The 17,119-nt window shown below is 33.5% G+C and overlaps 2 protein-coding genes across 2 annotated transcripts; one reads left to right on the top strand and one right to left on the bottom strand.

Annotated features, from left to right (window-relative positions):
• The first annotated feature begins 39 nt into the window (after window positions 1-39).
• On the top strand, window positions 40-12,928 carry LOC106110904 (myeloid leukemia factor). The gene is made up of 7 exons (XM_013292854.1): window positions 40-338; window positions 1,258-1,433; window positions 4,411-4,493; window positions 4,947-5,049; window positions 6,739-6,859; window positions 7,674-7,799; window positions 10,717-12,928. Exons 1-7 carry the CDS (start codon window positions 286-288, stop codon window positions 10,802-10,804), a joined length of 750 nt encoding a protein of 249 aa, XP_013148308.1. The 5' UTR covers window positions 40-285; the 3' UTR covers window positions 10,805-12,928.
• A 1,583-nt stretch (window positions 12,929-14,511) lies between these two features.
• On the bottom strand, window positions 14,512-17,118 carry LOC106110698 (the record flags this gene model as incomplete). The annotated part of the gene is made up of 3 exons (XM_013292598.1): window positions 14,512-14,731; window positions 16,720-16,879; window positions 16,985-17,118. Coding segments are annotated over 3 exons (462 nt in total), but the record flags the coding sequence as incomplete, so codon positions are not given.
• Window position 17,119: the final 1 nt, after the last annotated feature.

Below are 17,119 nucleotides of genomic sequence, written 5' to 3'. Positions count from 1 at the left end.
ACTATATTGTGATTTTATAAAACAAAGTAGGATAAGTTGATCTCATTCCGTACGAACATTATTTTTTAACACTGTACATGGTCGGGTAAAAATTTTCATTGGCAACATTTCTCTCCCTGCTTGTTGTGATTTCGTATTCCGAGATTTTCATTTGCCAGAGAATTCGATTTTTCTCCGCGGCGGAGTAAGCACTGTGCAAAGATTTATGGCAGTTGTGGTATTTTCTGAATATCAAATTAATTTAGTTTAGTTGTGATTTGTGTATAACTGAGTATATTTACGAAAATGTCTCTGTTTGGTTCGCTAATGGGAGACGTGGAAGATGAATCGTTTTTTGGGTAAGTTTGTGTATTTCATCAAAAAATCTGAAATCCATGTGCATGTATTTTTCAAATAATGTATACTGAAATAATTGGTATTGATTGTTCAAAAATTTACATATCTCAAAAAGATATAACTGCGTGCTGATTTTGCGAAAGTAACTTGTTACTAAGCACAGCGCCCTGATATAATATTTTGTCTAATTTAGCGTCATTTTTTCCGTCTTTGTCTTAATTATCAATTTTGGTCGCATACAAGGGATACTTGTCCAAATAATTACCATTTCATTCTATAAATTTGCTTTTCATAACCTTGATATTAGAAAAGAAGAATTAAGATCAATACATAACATTTTTTACATGATTTTGTGTAATAGTGAATACTGAAACCTGAATGATGATTATTATGTACTAACTAGCTATTGCTCGCGACTTCGCCCACTAGAATTAACAATTATAGCCTATGTTACTCTGTGATACCTATGTAGCTTTTAAATGGTGAAAGAATTTTTAATATCAGCTCAGTAGGTATATATATGTATAGATAAAAGTGTCCTGTCAAGTCTACAGAGGTAAAGGAAGGCAGAATGTATGGATGGATTGTTGAAAGAGAACATTGATAAGATGGGAGTGTATTCAGATATGAAGGCTGATAAAGATATTTAACAGAGTAATACTAAGTACTGTGAAGCAGATGACCCAGCTCGCAGTTCATCCCAATTTGTTGCTAGGTAGTATAATTATGTTTTAAACCAAAAGCGAGTCCTTGAGCAGCTTATTAGATGTCACAGAGCAATTTATATTCTCAAACTCTGTGGCTTGCTTTCAACGGTAAAGGGTTAATTTAGTTATTAAGCTGAGTCTCGAGTACCTATCTGATTTAGTGACACTGCATTTCTACTAGTAAATATTTAAATGACGTTATTGTTTTGTTTAGATCGCAAATGAGCCACATGCGGCATATGAACAACATGATGAACTCGTTTCTGACGGACCCATTCAGCATGCTGGGAGGCGGCCCACTAGCTATTGGAGGGCCACACCATGGCAACTCCTTAATGCCCTTCATGCCGCAGATGCCACCAATCAACAGACTCTTTGGAGGCGGAAACTGTAAGTATCTACAATAATTTTGACTGTATTCTTTACTTTTTTAAAACAGAAGTTTTTAATAGAAAAAGTTGCGGCAGAAAAGGAAATTCATGATAATGTTCTTGCAACTTCTACAACATACATATTAAGCACTATTATTGCGGCAATCATAAACTTACATCACAATAGAAGTTTTACACAATTTTTATAGTCAAAGTTACAAAATATAAAATGTTTTCTGTTTAATAATTTGTCTCAATAAGTAAACATACAAAAACTATAATTTCACAATATTCAATTTTATATTCATCATCAAAACTCTATTCATATAAATATTATAAATGCGAAAACGATGGATGAATGGATGTTTGTTAGCATTTGTAGACTAAACAGCTAAACGGATCTCCATGAAATTTGGCACAGGTTTAGAGCATAGTCTGGAATAAAAATGGGATAATGTTCATCCCTGAGAATATCCGGTTCTCAAGCGATACGCAGTTTTTTGTTATTTATATAGTTCGTATGTTTTCTCATACCACGCGGACGAAGTCGCGGGCAACAGCTACTTTATCATAATTTAAAGAATAAAAAATCTGACATTCCTTTTCGCTCAGAATCGAACCCGGGACAAATTCAAATATGATTCAATAATTACTGTACCATAGGGTTGTGTCATGTACAACAAAAAGTAGTATCTTGTATCTATTCAAATCTATTCCGAAACTAGTTTGGTACTAAAATTAGAAGGTAAACGGATGTATTGTATTTGTGTATAATGTAGGTGTTACTGGCAGATATGAGTGTGCTTCTACGCCAATATGTCTTGATTCATCTTAACACATTGAATGCTAATATGACTTTATTGTACAAAGTGAACTTGTGGCAATAATATTTCATGTCTAAACTACTTAAATTTTATTAAAACACAATTATACTAGGTTTCATATAAATAGTCCTATTTTTTGGTAGATTATTAATAATAATAATAAAAAATTATGGATACTTTTGTATTTGAAAAAAAATTGGTGTTGCAAATTTTTTTTGGATGGTATGGGGATTTAAAATTTTAAGTAAAGCCATTTAATGGTATCTGCCCCTCCTAGACCTAGCTTAGATCATCACCATGGCGCGGTATATCTGCAATTGCGTCATAACATACTTAAAAAAAGTCCTTTTATTATGCCAAGGTCATTCACAAATATATTCTCACTGTCTGGTAAACAAACGGGACGTCGTAAACAAGTCGATATTGATAAACATGAGAGTAGAGAATAATGATCAAGTGACGACTGCCACAACCTGGTGATAGGGTTGGCATAAAACAAAATTAAGATAAAATGAAATATGATTTAGGACTTTTTAACAACACTATATAAAATTACCTAAAGTATCATACATAAAAAAGCAAAAATACCATTTTCTACATCCATATACATTTTACACTATTCCTGACAGAATAGAAAAGTTTCTCTCACAAGTTCTGATATCCTTGTTGCATTATGCTAACATAGTGTAACTAAAAACGACTGGTATGGTTCACATGATGGATATTTAGATGGATAGTTTAGTGTATGGCTACACTGTTTACTTGTGTCATGGTGTCATGCCAGCAAGTCAGTCGTGTCCGAGCCACCGACAGGAGCAGACGTCCCAAGCATACAGTACAGATAGATTGATGTTTGTTAGAGAACAAGAACATAGCCTGGAAAAAGACATTGGCTAATTACTTTTGTTTATTTTAATTCCACGCAGATTCACGGGCGAAAGGTAGTCATTGCAAAAATGCGATGAAATATTTGCTACAATTTCCAAGCTTTGACAGACGGCACTAGTTTTTACGTCGTACGATTAAAAATCGATTAAATACGATATACGATAATACGATTTAAAATCGTACAAAATTGTACAAAGTCGATAGTGTTTGGCAACCCTACTTAGTTACCCTGGTTGGTAAGTGTGTATCCCGAGATCGGAGATCGATCGACTGGGAAGGTCGTGGGACCGCTGCGCACATCGCGACTAGCGCTAGTACACCTTTTTGCGATGCTTTTAGCGTATTACTATTGTTTATTGCCTATTGTAGATTTTTTATGATTTCCTAAAAAGGAAACATTTAAGCTCGGGAATTCTTATCCTTTTTATTGCACACTAAGTAAATGGTTAAGTAAAATATATCATGCTTTAACATATAAAGTTCTAAATTGCGAAGTCTTGGATGTATGGATGTTTGTTACTTTGTATTTCCAAATAAGCTTAACAAATCGTGATAAGATTTAGAACATAGTCTGTATGAACACATAGGCTATTTACTAAGTATTTTTTAATTCCGCGCGGACGGATTCTCCGGTAAAAGCTATAAGATATAAATAAATTTGACTCTCTCACTCTCTTCCTAACATTTAACCAATATGGTTTTTGCATCAGTTTTCTTGGTGTTGTCTTTCAATAAATAAATTTGACTAAAGATAAAAATATTATTTACGAGCTGTTGCCCGCGACTTCGTCCGCGTGGTATTCGAAAACATAAATCTATGTAAATTACAAAAAGCTACGTATCCCTCGGGAACCGGACATTTCTCGGGGATGAAGCTTATCTCATGTGTCCTCCAGACTTTGTTTTATATCTATGCCAAATTTCAATAAGATATATTGAACCGTTGCAGAATGATCGAATAAACATTAAAAAACTAAATAAATAAATCACACGGGAACCGTAACTATTCCCGGGATAAAAAGTAGCCTATGTGTTCTTCCAGACTATACTCTAAACCTGTGCCAAATTTCATGGAGATCCGTACAGCCGTTTAGGCTACAAACGCTAACAAACATCTATCCATCCATCCATCCATCTATCCATCCATCCATCTAAACTTTCGCATTTATAATATTAGTATGATGACCTTGTTGAACATTAGCGTTTTCAACAATTTCATGAATTTATTCCTATGTCACATAAGTGTCATGGAGTGGCATTGAAGGTGTTAATATGTGGTTTCAGTTATGAGCGGGCCGATGGGCGTCGGCACTTCCTTCAGCAGGAGCACCATTGTGATGTCTAGTGGACCCAACGGCCAACCTCAGGTAACTCGGAATACTATACCAGCTTACAAACCATAGACAAATAATGATATAAAACTTTTTAATTTTTACATATTTCTGTTGTAACACTTTTGTTTGCATAATCATAACATCAGCTGTTTTTTACAACATAATTTCATTTTTATTTTAACTTTAAAATTAACTACCTGTTGCTCACGACTTCATCCGCGTGAGATTAAAAAAATCATAGCCTATGTTTTATGATATGATTTTTGAAATTAGCCCAGTACTTTTTGAGTTATTTAAATACATGCAAATCTTTCCTCTTTTTAATATTAGTATAGATATATAAAAAAAAATGGTTTCTTTAATTTTGACGTGATTTTATGTAATTTATAGTTTTAATCAAAACAAACTAAAAAAATCGTTTAATTATCATATTTCAAATTATATTATAATAATGATAGTGCCCTCATAACAGTACCTCCTCTCCAGGTTATCAGCTCGTCCAGCAGCACCAAGTACGGCCCCAACGGCATCAAGGAGACGCGCAACACCATGCAGGACTCCCGCACTGGCACCAAGAAGATGTCCATTGGTAAGTTATTCAATGAACACCCTGTATCTTATATAACCTGTATATCTGAACAATTTTTAAGATATTAAAACAGTAGATTTTGTTTTAAGACATGTGAACAACCTGTATATATATAAAACTTTTTAGGTTTGATATACATGTGTTACAAGATTATTAAATTACGTTATGTTTATAATTATGTACCAGCATTAACTATATTATGTACTAGATGTTGCTCGCGATTTCGTCCGTTTGAAAAAATAGTAAAAATATAGCTTAAGTTACTCACTGATAACGTAGTTTTTAATAGCGAAAGAATTTTTTATATCCGTCCAGTAGTTTTTGAGTTATTTCAATACATTCAAAAATACAATTATCTCATCAAGTTATACTCACATGAAATAAAACAAATATGAGGTCACGAAATTAACGCACAGACTCGAATTGTATTGCTAAAATGTGAGTAAGGTAAACGTGACGTCACGTATTGCTATAATTCCATAGTAGTAAATGTCAACACTAGAGAACCTATCGTTTTGTATAACAGTAGCTTTTGCCCGCGACCCCATCCGCATGATATTTAAAAATAATAATAAAGAAATGAAAAAATATAGCCTATGTAACTCACAGATTTACGTACCTTTCTAATGGCGAAAGAATTTTTAATAGTAGTTTTTGCGTGAATCAAATACATACAAAAATACAAATATTTCCTCTTTATGCTATTAGAATAGATATATATTTTCCAGAAACATTTGTGTTGGATTTAAAAAAACACAATCGTTTATTAAACTTTAAATAATCGAGACCACAGTAGTTTACAAATGGCATTTATTTGTTACTAACTGTTCCCGTCCGAATCCTTGCGCATGAAAGTATGAAAACGCTATTTATCAAATTCTCAATTGCAAATGTCAAAATATCAATTACCTTACTATTGCAATCTTGTTTCCTTGATGTTGGCAGCAACTTATGGTCTCTTTCCCACATTAGGGCTTTTATTCAAAATATTTACCACTTACTTTAATGGCGTGAAAATATGTAGCTTAAAGCGTGATGTAAGTGTAAGGCTTTTTATTTAAAGAAATAATTGTTTAAAAATATGCTGTAATTGCTGACATCTTAGGCAACACAGAAGCGTGTATTTACGCTTTATTATAATAGTATAGATGGAAAATATAAAAATCGAAATGGAGGCTGTACAAAATTGTTGGACGCCTAATTTTATTCTACTTGTTTTCTCTGTTTTAAAGAAAGGATGGTAGGATAGTGGAAGTCGCAGAGGTAGGGGAAACATCCTCTTGTCTTCCGTCTTCTGTTCCATTAGCAACAATTGCTACGTTATTTTGGCGCATGCTTGTAGAAACAGGGTTAATTTATCTTAGATTTGATTACTAAGTTAGTTGTTGACTTACTATAAGTCCCCACCGAGGGGTTCGGAGCCTACCCTAAGTTAGGGTGACTAGGTCATAAATCAACTACGCTGCACTGTTGGTTGACTTCACACATATCTTTGAATTTCTTCGCCGATATGTGCAGACATCATGATGTTTTCCTTCACCGTAAGAACGTCGGGTACATTATGTACATAAGAAAAATCGAAAATCACATTGGTACAGCGGGATTCGAACCCAAGACCAAGTGCTAAACCACTGAACCACTGACGCTTTTGTATGGATGGATAACTAAGTGTTCTGTTTATATCTTCAGGCCACCACATCGGCGAGCGCGCTCACCTCATAGAACGCGAGCAGAACTATTACTCCGGAGACGCGGAGGAGCGCCAGGAGTTCATCAACATTGAGGAGGAGGAAGCTGAGGAGTTTGATAGGTGAGGGAACTTGGATGGTTTTGTAAGGTACAGTCGCGGAAAGCCGCGGTCTAACACTTACAGAAAAATGCCAATCAATGCAATCTCTTGCAATGAGACAAACTGCCTCTTATAGATAACTAATTTAAAAGCAATAAATAGTAATTGACAGGATTAAAAAAAAACAATTATCCGTGTACCAATAACTAATATTTTTATTTCAAATATTTAAAAGCTGCGTATTAGGTATTTTTCTGCATTGTCTCTATGTCAACTGTAGCTTTTTAATCGAATACCAACAAATTTCATGATTGTATTTTGACTTTACTAAATTATTACTTCACGAAGCAAGTGCACTGCTTAATTTTAATTCTATTGAAGTGATAATATATGCTTTAAATTGGTATTTTTACAGTTTTTTTTAAATATAAGGTAGCAAACGAGCAAGCGGCCACCTGCATCCACCGAAATGGAAAGCGACCGCTGCCCATAGACATCCGCAATTGCAGATGCGTTGCCTACCCTTCATTGACGGAGGAGGAGACACACATAAAAAGAATATTTCCCCATCCTATGCGTTTCCTCCACCGTCAAATCCACTTTTCCTTCCCATCCTTTCCTCTTAAGAAAAGGGTCGAAAGGGAAACGGACTAAAATTTGGTCTCCGGCACCACACACTCATCAGACGGAATTGCTTCCACTTCACGCCTGTTTTCTGTGTGGTCGTGGTATTACACCGGGCGTGCCGGCCCATTCGTGCGAAGATATTAAAGCGGGCACTACCGCTGTTAAACCACTGTTGTATTTTTAACATTCCCTGTGTGATATTTTTCAGGGAGTTCCAAACGAAGGCAGGTTCTGGTCAGATGCGTTCCCGCGAAGCTATCGCTGGACGGCGCTCCCCGCCGCGTCTCGCGCTGCCCGCGCCGCCCGCGCCGCCCGCGCCCGCCACGTCCGCCGGGTATGTGCACTACATACACACACAAATATTATACATAATATGTACAGTCGGGGAAATCCGCGGTGTGCCACTTTGAAAAATTTTGACTTGTTCTAAAATGTACTGGAAATAAGACAGTTTGTCCAGTATTATATTATAAACTAGCTGTTTCCGTGCGATTTCATCAGCATAAAATTGTTTTATTATATGCATGTGTCTAATTGTCAATAGCAAATGTCAAAATGACAGGACATGACAGAACTCGGCAATCTTGCTTCCTTGATGTTGACAGCAACTTATGGTCTCTTTCCCACATTAGGGTTTTTATCCAAAATATTTACCCCCTAAGTTTAATTGCGTGAAAATATATAGCCTAAAGCGTGACGTAAGTGTAGGGCTTTTAATTAAAAAAAGAATTATTCAAAAATATGCTGTAATTGCTGACATCTTAGGCAACAAAGAAGTGTGTGTTTACGCTTTATTATAATAGTATAGCCAATTATGTAGCAATGATTTGCATAAATGACGGGATACCAAAAAATTAGACGTGAACGTTGTCTTTTTATTTGTCTGTATTGATGTGCGTTATTCGTAGGATATGATTGTCTATGCAATGAACAAGGTATACTAAAGTGTGACACCGCGTATTTCCGCGATTGTACCTGCTATGTACACTACGTGATTTACATGAATACAATACTCTTGTAGAATTTGAATTTTATTTATGTTTTTTGTATTTGTGAGCATGTTTAGATGTTTCAAATATTTAGCTTGTAGTTAAATGCTTTTTTCTTAGTATTATATTTCTATTTATTTTATCTTCGTCTGGCTGGTTTTTGTATGTATAAAATGGATGTTTTTCAAAATATAAGAATTTTTATTGTACGTAATGTCAGCCAGAAGGGATTCCTTCGGTAGGGGCACATTGTTATTTTTAGTCAGAGATTCAAAAGTAAATAGAGTAGGCAGAGTTGACACTTTTCACATAATTACTAGCGCTACCTGATTTAGTTAGAATCACAAATAATTAAAATACTAAGATGCGTCTCTGCGTATCAACATCGAGATATTACCATAAAAAGTTACCAGTGGAAAAATGTTTCCTATGTCTTATCTATATATTCTTTGAATGTCTTCGTTATTAGTGTTTCTAGATTTTTGGTATAGCGATAGGAAAATCTGGAATAGGGGATTCGATTTTTATTCTATAGGAAGTGGGTAACAGCTAGTATGAGTTGAGGTGTTTGTTTGTTGTATGGTAGTATGTGGTAGTTTATGGTAATTTGTGGTAGAATGTGGTAGTTTATGGTAGAATGTGGTAGTTTGTGGTAGAATGTGGTAGCATGTGGTAGCGAGGCAGTGAGCACGTGGCAGGTTGCAGGGCGCGCCGGGCGAGCAGCCGCCGCACGCCGCGCGCCGCCGCCAGCCCGCTCGCTGCGCACGCGCACCATTCCAGGTAACATACAGGACACATCACTCAAACACATCAAAAAGTGCCCAATTTCTTACCACATTAATATACCATTTTAGTTTGTAAATGACTAAAATGGTCAATACTAGTAATTTTGGTTTATTAATGATATTTATAAAATATTGCACTTGTAATAACTAAGCAACTAATGCGTATACAAACTTCAGAATTACCGCATTTTTAAATTTGTTTATAATGTAAATTAACTGGTATTTACACAGAACACAAAATAATCGCACAATTGTAATATTACATATTCGATATTACAGATATTGGAGACGGCGCTACTATTAAACATAGTAATTTATATATATTTACTATTTACTATTTCCTCGCTGTATGTATGGCTATTTAGTGTTGACATTTTCAAACTACGCATGAAGCTTTTGTAGTTTTTAGCCCATTTTAATCTTAGCAATATTTAAAAATAATTAAGAAATGGTTTTGATGCTTTATTCTGATTTGATTTTTTCTTAAATTTGAATCGGAATAAAAAATACTTATAGATATGTAATCTATAGATGGATTTCTTATAATTTTGTCATCTATATTAGAAGTCAAAATGTAATTTTGCATTATAATTGAAAATACTGAAGGAATTTACTTCAAAAAGGGATTTTTAAGTGTTTTTGTCTCAATTTTATGCTTTAGATTAGATATCTATAGATTATGCATCTATGTTATTTAACAATTTAACTAATTACATAACGCACAATAACAATTGTAATTCCTATTATAATATTAAATTTGACTACATTTGGTCTTTAAAAAATTACATAAGACATCTGAAAAGGATTTTTATGGTCCTAAGACAAGGGTTAAGTTATTCCCATAGATTACTTTGTATCGGGTTGTATACTGAAACGACATTAACATCGTCTTATCCCATGTTTGAACTAATTCCATTAAAATGTACATCTGTCGTTGAAAGCGTTTGTCGTCATCAAAGTGTTTAAATTCGTTTCAATATTCGGCTGTATATATTGTTTTCGCCCGCGATACTGTTTGCGAGAAATTAAAAAAAAAGTAAGTAGCCTATGTGCTCTTCCAGACCATTCTCTACATTCCAATTTTCATCGTGATCTGTTCAGCAGTTTAGGCTACAAACTCTAATAAACTTATCCAAACTTACGTATACTAACTGTTTTTTGCGACTTCGCCCGTGAAATCCTATGTAACTTACTGATAACGTGTCTTTCTAATGGTGAAAGATTGAAATCGTCTCAGTTATTATTGAGTTATAAATCTAACAATAAAGTACTAATTTTATTAAGAGGAAATATTTGGATTTTTGTACGTATTGAAATAACTCAAAAACTACTGGATTTTAAAAATCCTTCACCGTTAAATAGCTACGTTTTCAGTAACATTGTCTATTTTTTTTTTCAATCAAAACGCGGGCGAAATCGCGAACAACAGCTTGTATTAGTAAAGATTAGTAAAATTTAATGTTACTGTTTATTCCAGTCCGAGTGTCCGCGACGTGTACGGCACTCCGCACCCCAAGCGTCAGCGACACAAGCACGTCAACCGACACCGACATGCTGACAACTGAGCACTGACACCGACACCGACACCGACAGATATACTGACATTACACCACACAAATACTATCAAGGATTTACCAATGTTCTATAAAATGTACAGTCGCGGAAATCTGCACTGTTACTCTTATGTGGTTTGTTTATTGACCGATTTCCCAAAAGAAGGAGGTACTCAATTCGTCTGTATGTTTTTTTATGTGTTACGGTATGACTCCGCCGCTAGTGGACCGATCTTGATAATTCTTTTTTATCCGAAAGGTAGTGCAGGTGGGTCCCATTTTTACGAGACAATCTGCACTTCCTATAAATAACTAATAAGTGCTAACTAAGGTATAACTAAAAAAAACTATCCATGTACTAACTGACATTTTTGTACTTATAAGCATTGTATTTTGTTCTACGTCTCGTTTCTAAATTTTCAAATGATTGTAGTATTTACGGAACATGGACAGTTTGCTTGATTGTACAATGAGGAAATCTGGTCGTATTTCAATTTAAAAGCTACGATAGTTACAGAATCGGAACAATAACCAATAATGTACCTTTTAAATTAGGAAAAAATAGTTTTATATGGATAATTGGTTTTTATTATCCTTTCGTTTGTGCAACTACCTAATTGGATAAGGAATAAGGCGAGTTTGTGAAAGTAAAACACCGTGCGTTTCCGCGATTGTACTTCTGATACTATTGTAATGTCTAGACGAGGTGAGCTGTCAAATATGACCAATAATTTATTTTGTCTTTTTTTCTGTCGAGTTTTAAGTATTAATTTGTGATTTTCAACGTTTCTGTTTGAAAAAATACTATTTTTCTTACATTCTAAAATTTCTTTGATTTTATTTGAACGTTTAAATATGGCAGCGTTTTTTACACTTTAAATGCGACATTTTGACGCATTGATCGTGTTAAGGTAATTTTGTTGTTAACTCAGAAAGACGGTAGATTGAAATTTCTATTAATTATGTCTACCTACAATAATGTAGTTTTAAACTTAAGTGCGAAATATTAAAAATATAAACTATACGACTAATGTATGGGTTTTATATTAAACCGTATTTTGTAGGTAATAAGATTCAATTTCGTACAAATAGTTTATGTTTTAGACAAACTGACGGAGTTTCCGTTTATTTTTTTTTATAAGAAAAGCGGGCAAACGAGCAACGGATCGCTTGATATTAAGTTATTTAAACTTGTGACGATGAGGCAAATATCTTGATATTAACTTGAAATAGAATAAAACTTTATTGTTAAGGAAATAAGGTTTTTCAATAGATCCTATATCACCCCACCTTTAGGTAATTTCTGTTTTAGAAGCATTTTTTTGTTAATTCAGATTTTTAGTAATTTTTAAAAATATGTGAAAGTTTAATATCTTTTGAATAAAGGGCATTATTAAATTTTATCTTACTTAAAATTATTAGAGATAAATTTTACTTGGCTTTTTTCATCTTAATATGACTTTAAGTATGTCTGTGTTTGTAACTTCAGTGACGGGTATTTTTGGACCACTGATCTCTATGGACAGGCTATTTTATGCATATTTGATTTTCGCCATTTTAGCTCTGATGGTGTTTCGTCACAACATTACTAGGCGCGTTAAAAAAACGGAACCTAGCACGAAAATTTCCAAACTAGAGTGATTATGTCGATGCTTTCTTGAAAATTTTCGTGCTATACTCCAAGTCGTTATTGTTATCAACGACTTTTTCTTCGTTCCAAAACTCGCGAAAAGGCGTTACTGAGAGTTTTCTTTCTCTATCGTTCGTTAAATTGGTGAAAATCAACTAAGCACAAAAAAAAACTGTCTATTTTCTGTTCAGTGTTTTTGACCCATTTCTCAATAGTTTTAATTTAGTATGAATAAGATTAGATGTAATATTTGAAACTAGCTAAAATACTTTTATGTATATTGTCTTTCAATAAAAAAACCTATGACAATATTGATACAAGTGTTTGAATAGCTGAAATAAATGTAACCGGAATTGGCACGTCGGCTAGTACAGTGTACATGTTTCCGACGTGCCAAGTTAAATGTGAATAGGTCTTGTAAAAATCAATGTCAGTAGAAAGTGGATTCCAATACAATTTTATTGTTGGATGTTATTTATGATATTCAAATAAAGATATGAAATCTATTTGGTGTTTTATTTAACCTTTGTTGTTTGCGTGTCAAATATATAATTTTTTTAAGGAATTTGAAATATCTAACCGTGGTTTACTAGAACTCCAAAATAATGACTAAAATGTATTGTCTGACATTTTTAAATTCAGTCAATTTCTTTAGGGTATATGGTTTTTTAATCCATCTTCTTAATATTATAAATGCGAAAGTTTAGACGGATTTTTGTTAGAGTTTGTAGCCTAAACGGCTGAACGGATTTCGATGTAATTTGTCTGGAAGAACACATAGGCTACACGTTTTTGTTTTTTTTTAATTCCTCGCGGACGGAGTCGCCAGGCGAAGGCTAGTAGGAAATAAATCTATACAAAAGTGGTTTTTAACATTTTATTAAATAACTTTGAATACTCAGTTGTAGCAAATATACGAAATTATGGTAACAAATATGTCTTGGTTAATACTCGATTACTCAATATGTAGAAAAATTTGTATTTACATATTAACATTGCAAAGATTTTAAATAACTCGATAAAATCTAATTTTAGTATAACCAGGAATATAAAAATGGCCAATCGCCTTTTTTTTATTTTCTTGTTTTTTTTTGCCATATGACGAAGGTTTTATATTCCTGATCAAACTCATTTTTTAGTAAATATATCACTAGGTTTAGCTTTTTAGGTACACTCCGTTAATAGCAGTCTATCGTTTAACATATTTTTAAATACCCACATTATCGACCTTTACAATAACAGTAAAAAATATTTATAACCAAAATCTATTATTTCATAAATTGCTTCTAGGGATTTCGTAAACAAATGTATCACATCAAACAAAATGCAATAATTTGGAAACTAAATCCTTATATGGGATAGGACAAATAATTTTACAATAAGGAAATTTAAGACTTTAAAAAAGTAAAAAAACGTAGTCTCAATAAATGCCTTTATATGACCATTTAATAATATTTGATTTTAATTTTCTAATTCGCTAAATAAGACTGTGCAAGGGAATGAAAATTTGACCATTTTAATAAATTGTAAAATACTACAAATTCAAATTTGTTTTCGATGGTAAAATTATGTTCTTTGATATTTTTCAATCTACTAAATATAAAAACAAACAAACCTATCGTTTTCGTTGCAGAAATTGCACTCGGAGAAGATGGAAAAATAAAATCTTCATAACATTTTCATAAATATCTTTAAAGGTATTAGCTATTTTTTGTTTCATGTTAGCTTGTTTTCTTCGTATGTGTTCATCGATCAATAAAACTATCACTTTTTAAAAAGGCTTTTTTGAAAGTTTTGCGTTTTTATCTAACAAAATAAATACAAACATTTAAAAGAATGAAAATAATAAAACTGCGTATTCAGTCAAATAATATATTTAAGTAAAATATAAACCAATAGGTACGTCAAATAAAGAATTAAGTACAATTTAAAAAAAAAGTATATAAAAAAAATCTTAATTTATTAAGAAAAAAAAACTAATTTCAAAATAAACCCATTACCGATTTGAAATATAATAAAAAAAATCTTTTAATTAAGAAAACAACATTAAAAGACAAAGCAACAAACAACAACAAACAACAACAAACAAATGTTGCGTGTTGGCGCGGATTGGCGGCCATGTTGCCGCCGTCACGCGCCTGTCAGAGACACATGCGGCAAATGTCATCGTTGATTTCCAGCAGCTGGTCGATGAAGCTCTGGTCGGAGATCACCACCGCCAGCCGGCAGATAATACTCCGTAACTCACCTTTCTTGTAATTCAACAGCGCGTTGCAAATATCCACTTTCTCGGATATCGATTTTGGTATCTGTTAAAGTGACATAGATTAAAACATACGTAATTTATAATCTGTTATTAGCCATAAAGCATTTATTACCCAATCTTTAGGAATATTATCTACAAGATTTCGTCTGCGACTCCATCCAAGTGGAATAAAAAAGAAAAATTAAGTAGCCTATGTGTTCTACACATGACCATATAACTATAGAGTCAAATGGTCGAAATTTATGCCAAATTTCATCGAGATTCGTTCTGCCGTTTAAACTAACATCCATCCATCTAAACATTCTCATTTATTATATTAGTAAGATGTATATAGATTTATGAGTTACTTTTTAAATTGTTATTATTTTAGGATTTATTCAGGCTTGGTCAAGAAGGTAATATGGTCTCATTCAAAGAAATTTTTATATCAATTTTACATTTTTTTCAGTTCTTATTCCAACCGACGACGCCCATGCGTGTCGAATTTACTCACGTTATCGATCGAAATAAAATAGATAGGTATTCATTAAAATATGAATTAATCAAAACATTTGATTATAGTGTGCGTGGAACTGACAATCAGTTATTACAGAAAGTCATTTGCATTCCCATAACATCGTTGAAACAAATACATTATTTATTAGACAATTACTACGACATAGATAACAAAAACTTATGTTTTATTCAGATACCGAGTTTAATATGTTATAAAATTTATAAGTTGGAGTAAAAATAGATATCAAATAGAAAATAACGATATTATTTTTCGATATATCTTATTTTTAAGCACAAAAGTGACAACACAAAATTCAATTGTATAATATGTCTATGTGTATCTATACTAATATTATAACGAGGAAAAGATTGTATTTTAGGATTTTTGTATGTATTGAAATAACTCAAAAACTATTTGGCTGATTTCAATTCTTTCACTATTAGAAAGGTAATTTATCTGTCAGTAACATAGGGTATATTTTTTATTAATTTTTAATTTCAATCGGACGAAGTCGCGAACAATAGCTAGTAGTTATTAATTTCAGAAATTCAACTTAGAAATTTTCAATCCCTAGATACTCTAAACTATGTTGCGAGGTCGTAAAGTACTAAACTAAGTTTCCAACTATAACACAATTTAACTTCTAACATGAGTTTTGTTTGTAATGCATACGTAACTATATTGTTAATATAATGCAAGTAATTTTAAATGTATAATCATACTAATATTATAAATGCGAAAGTTTAGATGGATGTTTGTTAGAGTTTGTAGACTGAACAGCTGAACGGATTTCTATAAAATTTTGCATAGATATAGAAGATAGTCTGGAAGAACACATAGGCTACTTTGTTTTTTAGTTTCGCTCGGACGGAGTCTCGGTCGAAAGCTAGTATAGAAAAAAATAGAAGTTTAGCGCGTGTAGGAATATTTGTTTTGTAAATTGTTTGCAATAAATGTTTATTCTCAATCACAACTCATAAGTTATGTTAATGTTGTGGTCGTATTGTGAAAGAAGACATTTTATAAAATGTCTGTTATGACAAAAATATTGAGAGAACTCTCATAAAATGACGATGACATGACGTGTTTTTATATGAGTTTTAGATAATGGAAAACCACGACTGGAATGTTTAAAGCCAGTGGATATTTACTTGCACCAACAACTTAAATTAATGTCATTTGAATCAAAATTAAATTCTCAAGTACTATCGTTTATGAGGCTAGATGCTGCGCTTTATCAACGGAAATACAATTAAAAAGCGTAGTTAATGGTATAATATAATTGAATGCTTATCAAAGAGCGCTTGTGCAATCACGAGACAAAGTCAAACAGCGACACGTGCAAGTTACGCAAGCGTTTACATTGACACGCACTGTTATGCTTCAAAACATTACATCCGTACGTTCTAACACATAGAAACAGCCGGGACTATTGAGTGCCTGCATTAGTTACAGTAACAGTAACAAGTTTAAAGTATTACGTTTCCTAACCATGTGGTGTTAAGTAGTGAAATAGTGACGTTGCCGATACTCACAGCATCCGGATCGATAAAGGTGTTGAACTTATATTTGGTCTTATGTTTCTCAGTGCCTGTGTCGAAGAACAGCGTGAACTGCGCGTCCTTGCCGCGGCCCCCCACCGGGAAATAGAGCCCGGCTATGAGGTGGCCTTTCTGGTCGCGGGCAAGTAGACTCCTGGAGCGAAAAACTTTTGCTTATATTTATGAATTTACTATTTTGTCGAATCATGCCACTGATTCAGACATAAAGAAACTGTTGTGATATACAGATGTCGCTCACCTGAAGTTGTAGACGAGGTTCCTGCGCTCGGTGACGTTGACGCCATCGAGGTAGGGCCTGGCGACGTACACGAGCGAGGTCTGGCATTTGAGGTTGGTGCCGCGCGCCTCGCGCTCGCTCCACTCCACGTAGCCG

This window comes from Papilio polytes, unplaced genomic scaffold (assembly GCF_000836215.1).
Source record: "Papilio polytes unplaced genomic scaffold, Ppol_1.0 DF824191.1, whole genome shotgun sequence".
NCBI classification, from domain to species: domain Eukaryota; kingdom Metazoa; phylum Arthropoda; class Insecta; order Lepidoptera; family Papilionidae; genus Papilio; species Papilio polytes.
This window is presented reverse-complemented; position numbering and strand designations above follow the sequence as displayed.